The 20,765-nt window shown below is 35.6% G+C and overlaps 1 protein-coding gene across 1 annotated transcript in view; it reads right to left on the bottom strand.

Annotated features, from left to right (window-relative positions):
• The window catches only part of LOC136258253 (uncharacterized), a 194,826-nt gene that overhangs the window by 124,953 nt on the left and 49,108 nt on the right, over nucleotides 1–20,765 (bottom strand). Inside the window, exon 6 of the mRNA XM_066051572.1 lies at nucleotides 13,002–13,100. Within this exon, the coding sequence (XP_065907644.1) occupies nucleotides 13,002–13,100 (99 nt within the window). The remainder of the gene's footprint in view (nucleotides 1–13,001; nucleotides 13,101–20,765) is intronic.

Here is a 20,765-nt window from a genome sequence, read left to right as displayed (position 1 = left end):
ATCTGTAGGCTTCTCGGTTGAGGAGAAAGGGATAATTATGTGAGTGACATTTTCAGAGCACTAGTTACACGGCGAGCAACACTAAATACATAGATGCTAGTTCAGTCTGTGTTTCTAATATAAACACTTCCACATAAGTCCATGAGGTGTTCTGCTGGCAAAGAGGAGTAGGAAGGTCCTGGAGCACTGTGTGATTCTCGACTCAAAAGCAGCTTCCCAGGTTACACTATGGCTCATGTTGCTAAGTATCCAGTTGGTGGGCACCTCAACATTATTCAAAATGCCTGCCCACAATTTGTTGGAGCACATGATTTTGCACTGTACTCTTGCTTGGATTTTATCTTGGGATGTCAGGTTTATACAATGTGAGAAAAACCTTCTAGTTAAGACTGTTTAACCTGTGGTTAAACACGTAAAACAATCCCTGGTGCATGCCCACAGCTGGCCTCAGCTGGTTGTGGATGTAACTAACTACAAATTCAAGATAAATTATTTACATTGTAAAGGAACAAACATGCTCTCAGTATGTTCACAATACACTATATAAAATATCTCTGTTAGATGTATAATTATGCAATGAATTTAAATCAATTATTATAGTTAAAGTCATTACAGTCAAAGCTAATGTTCATGTTTGTTACAGTAACAAATTAGATCATCATAATAACTGAAAATTCTTTACTAGCATCTCATACAGAGGAAGATATACGAGAAGTTTTCTGAGGTTTCCAGAAACTGGTCAAGAATTAAAATTCATTTGAAAAGAATCAAAGGTTAAGATCAAAATACTCTAATAGAGAAGTCAACTACCAAAATAGAACAGTCACATTTTCTATTTTCTTTTCTAAAATCATATCTCAGAGTGTTCAAGACTTGAAATTTTTTCCTGTGGATATGCTACCAGAAACCCAAAATGGCATCCATGTCTGGTGCATGCTTCAAACTTCAGATTAAATTTGCTCCACCTCTTATAACTCTTTAGCCTGCTTCTGATACTGTGGCAGCAAAAGCTAAGCCTATATCAATCAATTCATAACGTTTGTTGTATGTAAGCTTTATAGATTTCATTCATGTAAATTGTCACCAGGTTCAATCTCAGAATAAATAATTTTCAGAAAAAAATTCATTAGGGAGTATGCCCCCAACCTTGTTAGCTTCAGTGTGAATGCAACAAAAAAAATTGAAAACCTGTCACCAAAAATTCTGGAGCCACCCTTGTCATCAGTGCTTCATCAGCTCATGTTATGAATACACACTGACATGGGATGTGATAATTTTACACTTGGTTGAATTTGTCATGGCTGGTTGTCCAGCAAGTTATAATAACAAAACAATCAGAATGGAATGTAATGGAACAGGATGCGTATTCCTTGTATATCAAGACTGACTGCGACATGCTGTTTGTTTTGAAGATCAAATTACTTAGAGCAATCAGCTATTAAGTAGTCACTAAGTAACTGCTTTAGTTGTATAGTTAACAGTATTTCCTGTTCTTTATTTATTGTTGGATTACCCTCCTGTATTAACTATATGTCATGCTGTGTTCACTGACACATTAGCTAATTATGCCAAAAATATACTTGGCCAGGGCATAACTAGCTATTTAAATAGCCATATTTATTATTATACAGCTAAAGCTGATTATGCACATGCAGGGGATTAGATTTATCCCCAAACAATTACAATTCACAATGAAGTAATGTCTAACAATAGTAACGTATGTCCTAAATTGAGTTTGGAAGTCATTTCATTCTCTTATTGGTCTGGAGGGCTTGGACTGGGTGCTACCAATGTGGAGAGGGCTCCACCTTTGCAGCAGTTTACAATAGCCCACCAAGCCCTAGCTTCATTACCTCTCGACAAAGGTTGCTGTAGAGAGCTTGGGGGAGAAGAGGTGAAAGGGTTCTTCCACTTCACCCAGTCCACTTCACAGAGGCTCACTAGTTGAGAGAGCATCTAAAAATACTATCAAAAATAAGTGGGAGGGTAGGAAGGGGAACACAGAGAGGCAACATGTTCACTACAAATACTAAGCATGTACGAATAACTTGTACTTAATCAGCCTTACTCCAATTACAGCTCACAATCCACCCACCTGCACCATAACCTTATTAACTTTGGTTGATGCTACCTATTAACCTGCATTTAATGATAACGAATTCTTGTACTTGTGTTAATGCATATGAGGTAATATAGGCCAATGAAGATATTGTAGTATGGTGGTGACACTGAATGTAACTGCAGTTAGTTTAAAGCAAGTTGAGATATCATTTAGATCCCCAATTTACAATTATAACTGAGTGAATTGTAGCCACTGTATCTGTGCCATTGCTAAAACTGAATAATTATGATGTGGGAAGTTGCACAATTATACAACTAGTGTACTATCAGGATATTTTGGCAGGAATTTATGTCATCTGATAGTTCGGCTGCATGAAAACACTACAACAGAGATACATACTGTGTTTGATTGCACAAGCTGGTGATGGAAGCATTGTAACAACTGCATTGGCAAGAATTTGTGTCATCACAGACAGTGACAGACTTTATCAAATTTGCCAGAAAATTTTACATATAAGCTGAGCATAAATTATGTGACAATGACTGCTTAGATGCAATATTTGATGAGCCAATTTTCAATGAAATTTACTCTGATTACAAGAAATTTTACACCACCATGAATTAATTCCAAATTACCTCTTGGAGCTCATATATAGGAATGGTCCAATCATTCACACAAGCAACACAAGATGGAAACTAGTAATTGCACCTGGAATACATAATATTATGCTACCATGGGAGAGTCAACTATTGCCACACAAAATAGTGTATCTGGCAAAAATGTGGAATTTGCCAAGTAAGCATCCTGCAACAATAGAACAGTTAATCCAGCACTAAGTCTAAAGGAGGTATCACTGGCTTAGTCTCAATAGTGTACGTGGCTTGTTATACTGCACAGCACTGTGATCTATGTAATATGTTGGGACCATGCAAAATTTTCAACTAGTAAATCTAAGGATTGTTACTTCAGTTGAAAGAAACATGATGAGGAAGACATCAAAATGAACAAGACCACTCTAACTACATGGTAAAATACATTCACAGACCATAACCAAGTACAGCTACCACTGAAACTATTACAGATAATTTGCTAACTGTGCATACTGTGAGTGATGGATACTTAAATAAGTTCATCTCAGAATGAATTGTGCAACCCAAAACTGGCCTATTTGAGCCTATCAAAAAGTGAATCTAGCTAATTTTCATCATTAACATGATAGTTACAAAAACGAGGCTTTGCACATTGAAATTTGCTAGCTCGCAAACTAGTGATAGCACAGGCTTGTACAAACATTTAACTTTCGAAATGAATTAAAGTACAGCCTTGGTTCAGTTTCCTGCTCCATGACTAATAAAAATGTATCTGTAATGAGAACTAACAAATAAAAACTTCTTTAACTGCTGCAAATCCAAGCATTACCATGTGAAGTGAACATCAACCAAGTATCAACTTGGATGTATGATGGCATAGCTTCCTACCAATCTATCAATCGTCACACCATACCTGACACTATGGCACAGCTTACATAGTATATTCTTCTCCAATATTAAGCACACAAGCAATGAAATACTTGTGGATTTTGTTTGTGACATGTACTTTGATGAATCAATTAAGAAAGCAGAGCAATCTAGAAGAGGTAAAGGTGATGGTGTAAGTACAAGAATACTTCATTGTGATCAGCTATGTCCAAATCAGTGGAAAAGGTACATATCAGTGAGAAAACAAGAATTGATTGAGATTCTAATTAAATAGTGTAATCAAGACCTTACTACAGAGGAACACTGTTTTGTTTGTAGCTGAACTCTCTACAGGGTGATCTGTTCGTAGCTGAACTCTCTACAGGGTGATTTGTTTGCAGCTGAACTCTCTACATGATGGTTTCTTTGTAGCTGAACTCTCTACAAGGTGACTTCTAGCTGATCTCTCTACATGGTGATTTGTTTCAAGATGAACTCTCTACAGGGTGACTTGCCTGTAGCTGAATTGTCTATCAGATTAACTGTTTGTAGCTGAATTCCCCACAGAATAACTTGCAATGTAATATAATTCTATAATGGAGTAAGTTATAAACGTAGCTGAATGCTTTATTAGGATGACTGTTCTATTAGAGTATCTCGATCTCGCATTTGCTACACGTAGTTGCGTTCCGAATCATAACTCAGTGGTTTGTACTCCGATTCTTCTGTACTACTACAAGGACTTTCTATATGAATTATTCCAGCTACATACTGATTTTCAGCTCATTGCTCTAAGCGGTTTGCCTGGTAGACGTGAAAACTAATAGTTTTTTTATTCATAAAAATCGATTGTGTAATTTTGACACAGATTGGGTTTTGTGCAATATCTCCATGGTCTTTATCTCGATTCCTTTCAAACCACAAAAAGGCACTCCTAAAATGGATACTCCATCTAAATATCAATTTTCAACTCATTCCTCCAAGGGGTTTACCCTGTATAGGGTTTCCACTCAAAATAAGAAGGTGCTTCATTTTGTTATTTCTGGAGATTTTTGCAACCTTCAAGTTAAAGCAAACAAGTGCTAATTTGTTATTGGAATGTTTGCAGCAGTCGCTATCAGCATAATTTAACATGTGTAAATATCAAAAAAGTGGTCACGTGACCAAAAATCCCTTCGTATAGGATTTCCACTGCAAAATAAGATGGTGCCTCAGCCTTTTTCATTGTTTCTGATGGTTTTCATGTAGGTTGACCTTAAGATAAGGCAAACAAGTGCTAATATATTATTAAACTGTCTATTACTTTCAATATCAGTGCAGTTCAAAAGTGGTCATGTGGCCAACAATCCTATTACAGCTATAAAGGATGTGTTATAACACTGCAAGATGTAGAAGTCTTCATTATAAGGCAAGAAAATACACTAATTGTGACTTCGGTCACCCTGCAATACAATAATTTTCTAATAAGCTGTCCAATTTAGCTATTATGATATTTTTGGTCACGTGACCACTTTTTGTATGTTTTTGTGTGTTAAACTTATGCTGATACTCAATGCTACAAGCAATCCAATAATAAATTAGCACTTGTTTGCTTTATCTTAAAGGTCAGTCTGTGTGAAAATCAGCAGAAACAACAAAAGGAAGCACCTTCCTATTTTGAGTTGGAAACCCTACCCTGTAGACGTGACAGACCTTCGACCTTATTTTACGCAAATAATCGGTCATAACTCCGTGAATGTTCATCGGATTTCTACCATAGTTGGTTCGAAGATCCGCCTTAATGAACCCTTTAAGTGTGCCACATTTCAGCCCGACCCAAGCACGAATTCGTGTTTTATGGCGGATTTTGCGAAATGAAAATGAAGAAAAAAACGAAGAAATTAAAACGAAACTTTGTTCGCTCGTATCTCAGAAATGGCTGGAGCGATTTTCTTCAAATGTGGCATGTAGACTCCCCTAACTGGTCGACATTTCTGTAGCAAATTTGGTTCCAATCGGATTATGGATCACAGAGCTACATAGGTGTGAAAATTTCGTTTTTTCTTCCTGTTAATATACTCACGGTGTGGCGCGCCGGCTTCTTGGGCTGCATGACACACTACCGTGTGTCTTGCTTTATAGAGAATTGTCATAGCGTAATAATTTAAAAAATATCTCATTCTTAGTGACTAAACTATTTCTTTGACAGATCAAGAAGACATCTATATACTTTCCTTAATTCCAGATCATTCCTATAAACACCTGATAATAATTGAGCTTTTTTTTTTAAAATTTAATTTTAATTTTTAAAAAAATTATTTATTGAGCTAACAAAGCTTTGTGCATCAAAGCCTGGTTTTGTTGAAGTCATATATAACATAATTGAGCTTCTCTTTGTTGAGGTCTGCAATTATGTGCATTCGTGGTGCCAGGTCCAGTTTGCGCTGTCCCATTGCTGAGGCACCGATTGCTGTACAGGTCGCTGAGGCCCATATTTAAGATAATTTGTTTTTGTTTATTATGTACTGTTTTATCTTACGTCATTAATTTGTTTTTAAAAAAAGTAACACCTCAAAAAAAATTATATCTTTACGAGTAAGAGCACATAGGGAGGGAGAGTGTCTAACTATACTCAAAATCACTGCATATTTTGACAATGTAACATATTCACTGTATAAACTATACCTCACTCACACTAACAGTTTAACATCACAGTAATATGTCAAGCTTGTAACTATCGCCCACAACACTGATATCGATAATGGACTAATTACTGCCCACAAAACTAATACCGATATTGGATCACGAGAGATCATGAGCGAGGACTCTACATGTGGAGTGGAGCAGGGCTAAGAAGCAAGAACGTTGAGACAGTCGTGCAAAAGGCTCAACCCAAAGGTACTCACAAGAAAAGTAAATGCTCTCAGTCCTCTGTGGAAGAGCCAAACAAAGCCAAGACAGTTTGTGAAGGCCCACGTACTAAGAAGGTTCAGGAGGTCACAACAGACACTGCAGTGGAACCCAATGTGAAGAAGGATGGACCAAACAATAAAACTTTTAGGAGAAAAGCTCTGAATAGGAGTGAGAAGACTAGTGTTATCCATCACACAGGTGGCGTTCACAATACAATGCTCTTCATGCTTGCCATGATGAGAGTATGCAGCCAGTTTCCCCTTCCAAGTGAAGACCTGAAAGATTTCTGTGACTCTCTGCCAGTGAGTACTATTGAATTTTTAACTGAACACTTAAAGAGAAGATTTGTAACATTATATGAAGAAGGTGCTGCCATTTCAGCAGCGTCTGACGGATATCTTCAGTAATGGCATCACTACTGCAGCTATTTTAAACTATTTTCTTGTTGATTGCAATTGAATTGTCAATGGTAGGGTTACATCCTTCAGACTCAATAGTAGTTGATGTGGTATCTGTCAGATCCGAATGGCACTGTCTTTCAATGAAGTACTCATTTCAAAAGGAGAGATCTAAGACCTTCCTTATACTGTACTGCAGTTGTATACATGATGAGTTGATCTCAAGTGTCATTTAGTCATTGAAGCAAGCAGCCAATCTGATGCCATTACAGATTCTGATGATGTGTATTGTCATCTTGGCAGAGCTACAATTGTAAGCATGTTACACAATAGGTATTCTCAAATCAAAACTTGTGCCTTGACTGATAAACAAAAGTTATCTATACAAATATCTGTGTTACAGAAGATTAGTACATAGCAGCCAGAAGATAAAAGTAATGTTGCTGATTATCTTAAGTTACTTTCCGTGCACTGGTATTTTTAAAGGCAGTTGAAGAAAACTGCAACGATACAAATTTCAGGAAACATGATTCTAAACTTTTAAAAAACAGTACATGACACTGTTGTGAGCAATTCCAGTCTTCGATCCATGTTTGCTAATGCTGTGGTGAATAAAATATCCGATGCCAGTTTTGCTGGCTTTGATTCAGTATTAATTTCAAGAACTAACCCACTAAATTTGCTACACTTGAGTTCAAGTGGATTCCTTTAAACAAAGAACAACAGCCAGTAAAGGAAGTGGAGCTTTAGCAGGGCAGAGTTTGAGAGACTTACTACTTAGTAACCACATTAACCTTAAAAGCAAAATATAATAAATTATTGCAATCAATGTAAGTTTAGAGAAGATTGAATGTGCAAATGTAATACAGCACAATAGTGAGTGGAGAAATACAGGTTATGAGGGTGACTGGAAATAAATACAGTTAAAAGGGTAAATATTAAATACAATTACAAAGGAAAATAGACAAAACACAATTACTATGAACAGTTACTAAAAGTACTAAAGGTAAATCAAACTGAATACAAGTGTAAGTATAAGTAAGCCAAACAAAAATACAACATGCATGGACATTGCATCTATGCTTTGCTGCTTGATCCATACTTCTTTTTCTCTAAGACAGACTCAGATAAATGAACAGGAACATCTTGGTATCCTTTTGAACCATCATGATAGCTAACAGAATGTTTTACTAAATGGGCGGCTTTTGCAATGGAATAATTTGTGGAGATCAGTTTACTCCCACTGGTGTACTGTGTTTAAACTGGCTAAACAAGGTCTCGACAGCACTACCAGACAGCCACACAGGGCTGATAAAGTCATCTGGGCAGCTTGTTTCAGTACTTTTTATTGCAGCACTATACACTGTCCCTACTCTAATGTAAAATTCCTGTACTTGTAGGAAAAACGTTCGTGATAATTAATGGAACACTGGAATAGAAGTACAATAACAAAATCAGTATAAATATGTAATCCTAGACACATAGTATAATTATAATATCTATGATTAAAACCTCTGGATGAATCTGTGGAGCATTCACATCCAAACATGTATGTCATGCACAATTAATTTGTTTGGTCTTCCATCATAGTTTTCCAGGTGATCATGTGTACTCTTACATAATATAGCTGCTGTACATGCAGAGCCTATACTTAGCCTACATTCTGTAATACAACTTACATACACTATTTGTTTATTTGCACAAGGTAGCTACTTGTATCATTGTTATGCAGTACCACTAAGATGTTTACATTTAATCTTTACAGGCATGGCTAATCACACGTTACCATTAAAATCTGATAGCTACTTTGATTAATCTGTTACTGCTAGTGTGATACATGTAAATCTCTGTTACACTAAAATGTCTTACAAGTTAGTAATCCATGCATATAATTATGGATTTAGATAAAGTAAATAAACTAGACAATACATATTTTAAAAATTAAGAAAAATTAGGAATAAGGATAGCTGAAAAAACCCATGAAATAAGAAGGAATTACTAGATTAAATTGACAAGGATAATGGTTACATCAAATAAATCCACAAATCCTTTGACACTAGCTAATGAAAATAAGGATTTGTGAGTTTATTCAGTGTATAGCCATAATACTTCTCTCAGTCTTTTTCAGTAATCCTTTTAATTTAATATATGTAGTATAATTTATTGCTTAATCCACTACAAATCTAACATGTACATAACAGTCTACTAGTACATGTGATACATGAGGTTAGTACTGATAAAACATTAACAAATTAGGCAGGACTGTGTGGGACTAGTAAAGGGCTAGTGGCCAAAGTTAAGCCAAGAGGAAGGTGAGTTTCCAGTTGTACAATACTGAAAGACTGAAATGACACATAGCATAATTTCATAACTAACTAACAATCACAAAACCACTGTATTTATATGTATTTCAACAATAGGAGCTTCTGCACAATTACATATTTTCAAATAACATGCATTCGCAAACTTTTCAAATTGGAATTTTTCTAAACCCTGCTCTTGCTATTTGTAGTAATTATAACACTGTAATCTACATAGGCCTGAAACCTTATGACAATAACAACATCATTATTTGATTATTCAGACAGTAATTTTAGAGACAACAGAATGCAACAACGTGATGACAACTAAGTATGCACTGTAACTCAAGTACATAGATTTAAAAGCAAAACAACCTTCAGTAGCTAACTGCAAGTTCAAGCAACCCTGTGACGGAAACCCAGTGAATCATTTGCTTATTACTGTGCGTACTTTTCAACTACAACAACTCTAGATAACATCTAGCTTAGTAGCAAGTTTTATCCTGTTATTTGTGTGAAGCACAAAATTTTAAAAATAATTTTTGCATCTCACAAAATACTAAAATTGATGTTTCTGTGAAGACAACAAATGTGCCTCCAGTTTCATGGTAGATCTAGCAATTGGATACTACAATGAACATCCCACAATGGTAAGGGATTGATTTGTAAAAGTAGATTTTTTGGATTCAGTGTGGACCCTATGTTTGATCACATTTCTGTTATACGTTTTTGCAATTAAGCCACCTGAAAAATACGGTACATATATGCAAAGTGTATGGTATGGTCCGCAACATAAAAAATGATATCCTCTAATCAACTACCTAACTATTGTCATGTGTTAGGCTAAGTGTAACTTAAATAACACCAGTGTGACAGCCAAGTTTGTCACTTTCTTCTGGTAGAAACGGTAGAAATGTCTTAAAATCATTTGTTTTTTGCTGCAGTGGTTTAAAGGGTTCTTTGTATGCCACAATATCCACTCTCAACATTGTTCAAGTAGTTTATCATCAACTCAAAATATCGGTGGTTTGATTTTATTGGTCAGTTTCTGGTGGCAACACTATCTGTGAACATTTTTGGCAGTAAACAAAATGTTTCTTCCACTGGAGCACAGGACAAGCAGAGCAGCAACTGCACCATGTGTCAGCAATGCCCAGTACTAGGTAAAGTACCTGGATGTGGAGTATGGTTATATTTAAAGCTTGTCAGCCATCTGGCTGAGCCATCTATGTGCTGGAATTTGGCCAAAACGATACAATTTTTGCAAACGAATACCAGAATGGTTGATAAATCAGTTAAACAGTCTCCAGCAACAAGGATTTGAAACTGATAAACACCTAAAAGCACAGCTATCTCACCTAGTAAACAAATGGAGCAGTCCAATGCATGAAATAAGCACTCACATGATCAAAATTCAAACCACAGAAATAGCCATGAAACCACTTTCATTTCTGAAAAAAGAACCTTGAAGTGCACTCCTTTTGTAAATATTTGTGTTAATTGTTAGTTCAGGCGTGGTCTGGGCCAGTGCAGGTGTGTCTTTTACTGTGATGGCATCATAGGGAGAGTATTAGACTGCTGTGAACCTAATGCATATAAACTTGTTTTCATTTGATTTCAAGCAATTTGAAGATCATTGGAATAGATTATGGTTGATACACTGAGACAGATTACACTGTTACACTGACTTACACTGATACACTGATTTATCAACCATTCTGGCATTTGTTTGAAAAATCGTGTCGCTTTGGCCAAATTTCAGTTTATACAGTATATGGCTTAGCCAGATGGTTAACAAGTTTCAATTATAACCATACTCTGCATCCAGGTTCTTTACATAGTACTGGTCACAGTGCAGTTTTTGCTCTGCTTGTCCTGTGCTCCACAGGAAGAAGTGTTTTGTTTGTTGCCAAAAAGGAACACAGATCGTGCTGCCACCAAATAACATCAAACTACTGATACTTTGAGTTGATGATAGACTACTTGAACAGTGTTGGGAGTGAATATCATGGCATACGTAGACTACTTGAACAGTATTGAGAGTGAATATCGTGGCATATGAAGAACCCTACGAACCACTGCAACGAAAAATCACATGATATTAAGACATTTGTGTCATTTCCACCAGAAGAAAATAATAAACTTGGCTGCCACACTGGAGTTATTCAAGTTACACTTAGCCTAACACATGACAATAGTTAAGTAGTTGATTGGAGGATATCAATTTTTTGTATTGTGGACCCTATGTATGGTACACCATACACCTACAAAATGTACAAAATGTCTTTCAGAAAAACCTCATTAGCAATATGGAAAATTCAATGAGAAAAGCAGTAGCGCTTACAAAAGCTAGCTAGTGCATGTTCATGATTGACTATTAGAAACTTTTGAGAAACTGATAAAGTATTGGAATATTCTACTATGCCTATTTTCCATGGCCAGTGATAATGATTGTCCCTCAATATAATGCAGCGGTATAGCACTGTGGTGCTTCTTTCTAGTATCTTTCAATTAAAAGAATGCACATAATGACATTAATCTTGGTAGCATACTGACAATCTACCACCTTGGCTACTTTCTTTTGATTTTATCATACAGTATGATAGTACTATATACTGTATTAGGGACCACAAAGGAGTAGGCATGGCTACGAAATAAGGTCACCCAAAAACCAGCCTCAATTTTCCCTGACGATGATGAGGCAGTATCAGTTATGTAAAACTAAGCCCAAACAACCTTTCAGATCAACTCGAAACACTTTCAACAAGTTGCCAAGGAATTTTAAATAATCATTTAATGGAATGTTCTACTGACTGACTGACTGACTGACTGACTGACTGACTGACTGACTGACTGACTGACTGACTGACTGACTGACTGACTGACTGACTGACTAACTGACTGACTGACTGACAGACTGACTGACTGACTAACTGACTGACTGACTGACTTACTGATTGACTGATGCCTTCAGACAAGCATAACTTGATAACGACTAAGGCTATAGGCTTGATTTTTTCACTGTTCAACATAACTTTGGCCCGAGAGGTCTCTTTTGGCATACTGCAGTATGTACAATGCATTCTTCATGGACTTACCAGAGTCCTCCTTTGTGTCGCATTCATCTTTGCTGACAGTGAAGAGTGTCAATTTGGCAGTAGCACATGATGGCTTCCCTTTGCAATGGGAATCATCCGTATTTTTCATAGTGGCCATTTTGATTGCAGAGGTGTTATTTAAACAGTTCTTCATTCATACTGGTTGAAAATAGTCGACAACAAAGCGTAATGGATACTTCACTTTTCAGACGATAATTGATACAACTGGGGCACACAGCATCAGTCCTTTCTTTTGATATGCATGGATTGCAGAGGTGCTTTTCGAAAAATTCTTGATTAAAAATGCTGTGTAACAGGTCGAACATAGCTGACAATGAAGCATAATGAATACTTCACTTTTCAGATGGCATAGCTGGGGCGCGCAGTACAATTTCAGATGCGGTATGCGTGGGCTCACCAATCATAATAATTATTTACAAAAAAGTTAATAAACAAGTACACAAAAAAATGGAATTTTCAACTAGAATGGGGACCATAGCACATTGATAAAAAGTACTGAAACAAGCTGGAGTAGTGCACAATATCAAATCACAGTAAAGCAATAAGAAGTGTTATATGTATATCCCTATTATGCTCAATGCCATAATGGAGGAGCACAGTAGGGATATAACACTTCTTATTGTTTTACTGTGATTTAATATCGTGGGCTTGTATCAGTACTTTTTATCAATGTGCTATGGTCCCTACTCTAGTTGAAAATTCCAATATTTTGTGTACTTGTATACAATAAATACTACCCACAACCATGACATTACACAATTTCATCAACTCACATCTGTTCTGCACTCAATGTCTGCATTATATAGCAACAGGGTCTTTACAATGGGCTCGTATCCTCCTTGGCATGCAATATGTAATGGAGTGGCATTTTTCTACAACAGAAAATACACATACTCCAATGATGTTACATACTCCACTTACATAGGCTATATATCCTGCAGAATACACAGTTAACTTAAGAGCATGTAATAGCAAGTTCATTCAAACTATCCCACTAGTGGTACAGTTCATGAAGTTACATACTACAACAATTCATGATTCTGACAATAACTACCAATCATGACAAGGTTTAAAAAGTTAGAGTATTGCAACATTTGAAATTATTGTACTGATTATGTCCAGTCTATACAATATATGTACTGTTCAGTAAACAATACCCATACCTAGAATATTACACAATCCCATCGTTTTGTTACACTACACAGTATACTTTTCAATAGTTCATACACTAACAGGATCCATACAGGTCGAACATAGCTGACAATGAAGCATAATGGATACTTCACTTTTCAGACGGCATAGCTGGGGCGCACAGTACTATTTCAGATGTGGTATGCGTGGGCTCACCAATCATAATAATTATTTACAAAAAAGTTAACAAACAAGTACACAAAAAATTGGAATTTTCAACAAATGGGGACCATAGCACATTGATAAAAAGTACTGAAACAAGCTGGAGTAGTGCACGATATCAAATCACAGTAAAGCAATAAGAAGTGTTATATATATATATATATATATATATATATATATATCTCAATGCCATAAAAATAGGTCACCAGCATACGTGACTGCTTTATAAGAGTCATTGGCTGCTCTATTAGAGTATCTATATCTTTTCAGTAATATATAGTACAGTGTGCTAACACCCATCAGTTATGCAACTGGAAATATTTATGGGTGCCCAAGCACCTATGGCACCCATGCTTCCTACGCCCCTGATTAAGACAGCTATTAGTAATTATAACACAGTAATCTAGACCTGAGATTATGGTAAATACAATATCATAATTATACTCAATTACTTTGATGCAATTTTGAAGACATAACCTAACTAACTGTTCAAGGTAAAGTTCCAGTTGAAAAATAACTAAGCATGCTATTTTCAGGGAACACCCATGTTCTTTTTCACAATACCTACTAGTGCTGGGAAATATTATTATATTACCTAACTATTGCTGGAATATATTTTGTATTGTGATATATTTATTCATGCTGTGACATGATAGCTAGAAATTATTATCGTGATAGAACTGATAGAACTCACATGACCTATGTAAGCTTCAAAATGGTGTCTCTGGTTTTTCCAAGCCTTGCACTGCAACCAAATTGAGAGTGTAGTTATATCATTACATATTCTGGTAACATGTACATCCAATTTAGTATCCTTTTTACCATTTCGAAAGGTAGGTAAACACAGAGATATGTTTACAATGGTCAATGTAATGCAGTGAGCAGTAAGAACAGTAGTTCAAAGAGCCAATGCAATTACACTTGTAATGCATAAAGATAATAAAGATATCACAAATTCAACCTTAAAACTAAGTATTGTAACTTGTAAGCTATCAACTGTTATGGATATACTGTATATCGTGATATATATTCATATCATGAATAAATGTTGCCATGACATATGATATAAGAAAAATCTATATCACTCAGCACTAAAACCTACAGCAATACTTCATACAGGATGTAAACGCTATCTAGCAACGTGTAAATGTAACTACATAAGCACATGTCCATTTTGTCATGCTGAGTGTAGAGGAGTGAAATTGTTTTAAGCATAAAGTACACACACACTTCAGTGATGTGTGACATATTCCACATACACACATTATGTACACCACAGCATACAAGGTGGACACTCATTATCTGAACAATGAAATTTGCTAATTAATATATCGCCCTAATAGACTATAAACTTGAGCTAGAGAATAATTAGATCACTAATGGCAGGAGTCTAAAATTAGGTAGTATACAATCACAAGACTGGTGTAATGGACTGGACTATTCAACTTATATTTTTGAGCAAATATTAGGCAATGACAGTAGCTATTCTACACTGAATACACGGGTAGCTTGTCATGGACTATTGACCACTTAATTTTAGCCACCTGTAACTTCATCTCACAGTATTGCAAAAATTAATCACTCAGTGCACGATATCAAATTACAGTAAAGCAATAAGAAGTGTTATATGTATATCCCTATTATGCTCAATGCCATAATGGAGGAGCACAGTAGGGATATAACACTTCTTATTGTTTTACTGTGATTTAATATCGTGGGCTTGTTTCAGTACTTTTTATCAATGTGCTATGGTCCCTACTCTAGTTGAAAATTCCAATTTTTTGTGTACTTGTATACAATAAATACTACCCACAACCATGACATTACACAATTTCATCAACTCACATCTGTTCTGCACTCAATGTCTGCATTATATAGCAACAGGGTCTTTACAACGGGCTCATATCCTCCTTGATAACTTAAGAGCATGTAATAGCAAGTTCATTCAAACTATCCCACTAGTGGTACAGTTCATGAAGTTACATACTACAACAATTAATGATTCTGACAATAACTACCAATCATGACAAGGTTTAAAAAGTTAGAATATTGCAACATTTGAAATTATTGTACTGATTATGTCCAGTCTATACAATATATGTACTGTTCAGTAAACAATACCCATACCTAGAATATTACACAATTCCATCGTTTTGTTACACTACACAGTATACTTTTCAATAGTTCATACACTAACAGGATCCACACAGTATTGTATATCACTAATAGTTATATGATACTGATGGGACTATGCATGTTACACTATTTACATGTAAACGGTACAAGGAGCAGCTGTAAGGACACTCTATAATATTAACCAATTCACTGTGTGAACAATATTTGTATACTGTAGGGTTTATGGTAGTAAGCAATGCCGGGCTCTGTTCAAAAGTATTAAAATTACCTACATGATATTTTATCCCTATTAACCACTATATCTATCACTGCTTGCATACCATTGATGAATGGAAGACATTTAGTAATGAGTTGTCCAATGTATTTAAGTATTGACATTAAGAGGATGGCAACTATTATTAAACCTGTATTGTATAACTTAGTATATACATAAATACAGCAGTCAAACGAATACAGTAACATACGTCTAGCAGTTAATTATTACAAGTGTGCCAGGTGTATAATGAATGATGTATAAATACATACAACAGTATAGCTATACAATATACTACTCAAATACACAGTTTGCCAAATCAATAACAAAACAGTATTCAAATCAATGATGGTGTCTTGGTGGACACCTAATCGATTATTATCACACTACATAATTTATTGATTAATCCACTACAAGCCGTCTAAATAAAATGTACACATGTGATGAATGAGGTTTAATAAATTTACTGATAAATGCTACAGACAATTCTGTGATCTTTGCAACAGGGAGATTACTGTGTTATTAAGTGATGTAATTATTTTTTTATAATTTAGCTAGTCTATTATTAGTTCAGCTAAGTGAGTTGTGAGAGATCAAACTACTGCACATATTCACTGGAGAATCATGCACAAAGTAATTGGGTCAGATAACATGTAGCCACTAATTTAATCTCCCACACAGCATTTAATATTGAATGATGCTTGGCAGCTCAATGTACAGTTGAGTAACAAATATTTGTAAGCATATCACACAATAATGGAACACCAAATTTAATGGGCACAGGCCAAGTTTCCACACTGGACCCATCATTAGTTTTCATGTGAAACTCTAGAAAACAATACAAATATGTACACATATAACAACCACCTGCACCGGCATCTGTAAGCTTATTGAGAAAGGGTGTGACATTTTCACAAAGCACTAGTTACTCATCAATCAACACTAATTACATAATGCGAGTTCAGTCTGTGTTTCTAATTTAAATGCTTCCACCAAAGTACAGGAGTTGTTTTGCTGGCAAAGAGGAGTAGGAAGGTCCTTGAGCATTGCATGATTCTTAACTCAAAAGTAGCTTTCCAGGTCACACTATGGCTCATTTGGTTTATGTTGCTAAGTAGCCAGTTGACGGACACCTCAACTTTATTCAAAATCCTGCCCACAATTAGTTGGAGTACATACTTTGCACTGTACTCTTGCTTGGATACTATTGAAATGTCAGGTATATACGAATATGAGAAAAACCTTCTAGTTAACACTGATTAACCTGTGGTTCTTTCATGTAAATTGTCACCAGGTTCATTTTCAGAGTACATAATTTTCATGTGGGACTATGCTCCCGAACCCCATGCAAATTTAAAAAACCTTTCACCAAAATTCCTGGAGCTACTCTTGTCATCAGTACTTTTTCAGCTCATGTTATGAACGCACACCGAAACAGGATATATGACAATTTTACACTTGTCGAATTTGTCTTCGCTTGTTGTGCAGCAACTTCTAATAGCCAGAACTAGAATCAGAATGGAATGTAATAGAACAGGATGTATATTCTTTGTATATCAAGACTGACTTGTGACATGCTGTTTGTTTTGAAAACTAAATTCCTTACAGCAATCAGCTATTAAGCAGTCACTAAACAATTGCTTTAGTTGTATAGTTAACAGTATTTATTGTTAGATTCTCCTCCTGTGTAAAAGTAGCTATAAGTCATGCAGTGTCCACTGACGTAATTAATAAAACTGCTAGAATGCTTGGCCAGGGCATAACTAGCTATTTAAATAGCCATATTTATTATATAAAGCTACAGCAGATTATGCACATACAGGGGATTAGATTTGTCCCCAAACAATTACAATTCACAATGAAGTACTTGGTTAAGTAAAGTATTAAGATTAATGTCTAATTATACAACCAAGTACTAAGAATAATACGAAATGTGGTTAAAATTACGTCATAGTAATAATAATAATAATAATACTAATAATAATTTTTACTGGCTCAAACTTGGCACATGATCACCCTGATATTACTGTTATCTGTAAATCGTCTCCATATTTTATTGACATTACTATTCCTGGAGACAGTAGGCTACACCAGAAATTTGTTGAAAAGAAAGAAAGATATTCTGATTTGTGTATTTTAGTGAATAAATTGTCGAAGACATCTTGTACTGTTGTGCCAATTGTTATAGGTTCCCTGGGATCAATCTCTGTTAGTCTCAGTTCTGAGTTACAAAAGATTGGTGCTAATATAAACTCTATACCCACCATGCAGAAGTCAGTTATACTAAGTATTTGTAGAATTTTACGCCACTATTTGACTTAAGAATTTATTAATAATTGTTGTAATTGTTTATTAGTAACTGTATTTGTGCTGTAATTGTACTTGTCACACCTGTAACCAATCTTCCAGGTTAGAAGGGGGTCCTTGTTCCAGAATGTTCCTTCCTTTATTGTACATTGTACTACATATGTTCTGAGTTACATATGACAATAATAATAATTCTTTGCTTCATTACTTTTATTGCAAAGACAGGTTTATTTTATTGAAGTGTCTATATTGCTGGAGACTCTACAATTTCCCAAAAGAGCATGGAAAAAATTTCAAATATGTTGACTTAAAGATAGAGATTTGTAGACCATGGAAAATGTAAGTGTTTGTTTACCTGTTGTTATTGGAGCTCTGGGTCTCCCTGGCAGCCAATTTGAAGAAAGTAAATATTCAAGACTCTTTAATAGCTTTACTTCACAGCATTACTCCTTAATCATTATTTGAACATTTGACTACAATTTCTTTTGCTGAGTAATTGTACTCCTGTGCCCTGGGCTAGGGCAAGGACTTTCTTTACCAGTTTTTGTACTGTGCATTTGAACACAATAACAATAATTCCTGGGGATAGCCATATCCAGCAAAAGACTGTTGAAAAGAAAGACAAACATACAGACCTATGGATAAAAGCTCAGAGGATTTGGAAAACTACAGTGTCGGTGGAACCAATAATCATAGGAGTACTTGGTTCTATCCCTAAGGAACTTGAAGCTAATTTGCAGGAGCTTGGAGTACAGAAATCATCCATTCCTGTGTTACAGAAGTCTGTACTTTTAAGCACTTGTTTTATCTTGAGACATTACCTCACTTGAGATTCCCATGTGTCTGGTTGATACAAGGACATTTTTGTTTTGTATCCAGATGTGCTAACTATTCTGTGTTATGTAATATAACAATCTACATCCTAAATTGAGTCCGAGAGTCATTTCATTCTCTTATTGGTAGCTAACTGTCCATGTAGGCATCTGGTATTAGTTTTCTATCTGGCAAAATATGTCAAGGCTCAAATGTACGGAGCATTTTCTGGAAACTAACATTAGACACTGTGCTAAAAGGAATCATATCTTTGGTGATGCAATGGCAAACTGATGTTGTGTTCTCCACATCATTGAACTCTCTGACAATGGCTGGGCTTTCTCGAAGGAATCCTTATCATTGGCTGATCCGAATCTTTAGTCTTACTGTTAGTCGCAACGTTCCCTTGGGTCATTTTAATCTTAAGAAATTTGGCATGGTGGCTGTACTCCAAGTGCACCATCATATTAATCGTACTTCCTTGATAGTGTAGTTTCCTCGGGCATAACTTACAATAAACTGTTGTCCATTTCTTTGCCACCTTGTGCAGGAAAGCCAAAGTGTTTGTAGACGCTGCTCCTCACCTTCTCTAGTTCACAATTTTCTCTAGTTGAGTCACCACTCTTGCTGACAATGTAGTCACTAAGAACACTAGTAATGGACTCAGTATTATTGTCCAATATGATAACACACGTACTAGAACTCACACTTGAAGAAGCCAACATAATGCAGTGCCGACATAATTAACCACAATAATCTGTCACGTACACGGTCACGTGTTAAGCTAAAGTAATCATGTGCACATTTTTGATAGTTCAAAACTTGTTATCACACTACCTATAGGTAATTTTGTTATCAAGATAATTGTTTTGTCATTTTTGTCACACAGGCCTACATGGCATGCAACTCAAGTACGTAGATATAAAGTGTTAAAGGTAAAACTAGCTAACTGCAAGTTAAAATAAGTTTTCATACAAAAATTAGCATGCATGCTGACATTTTCAGGGAGAAACATGCTCTTGTTTTGATCACAATACATCCAGCAGTAGCTACTATATAACTGTGCTCCTGCCAGGCATTAGATAATGTAGCTATTTAATTTGAATCAATACCATGTAGGTTTAATGTAGCAAATATGTAATATGAAGTTAGTTATATCACAGCAAGAATAGAATATCTTAGTTATTGACATGAGTCCGAGGTGAAGCTGAGGACAACTATTAATTAATAACTAAGACATTCTACTACTGCTGTGATGTAAATGGCTTATATGTATCCAAGTAAGTATTTAGATTAACATGGTTTCATGTACTGCCAAGAATTATGATAATATGGTTTCATATACAGCTAAGGATGATTGTTAATATCTACAACTGCTTTGTGATATAACTGGTAGATATCCAAGTAAAAGACTTTTAGCACTTTGATGTATACGACTTAATATTCTGCTTGCATCATAAACATTCTTGGTGTTTAACACCTTACTAGACAATGTGGTAGTTATTGCCCCAAATAAGGCAGTTATTTCCCCGAATATAGTAGTTATTGCAGTGGAAATAACTACCATATTGTCCAAGTAATTCTTTGAAGTATTAGTGATGCACCGATACCGATACTAGCATCGGCATCAGGCTTATTTTGATGGTATCGGGCTTGTATCGGTTTAAGTACAAGT

This window comes from Dysidea avara, chromosome 6 (genome assembly GCF_963678975.1).
Source record: "Dysidea avara chromosome 6, odDysAvar1.4, whole genome shotgun sequence".
Taxonomy (NCBI): Eukaryota; Metazoa; Porifera; class Demospongiae; order Dictyoceratida; family Dysideidae; genus Dysidea; species Dysidea avara.
Note: the sequence above shows the minus strand (reverse complement) of the source record. Positions and strands in the feature narration are given on the sequence as shown.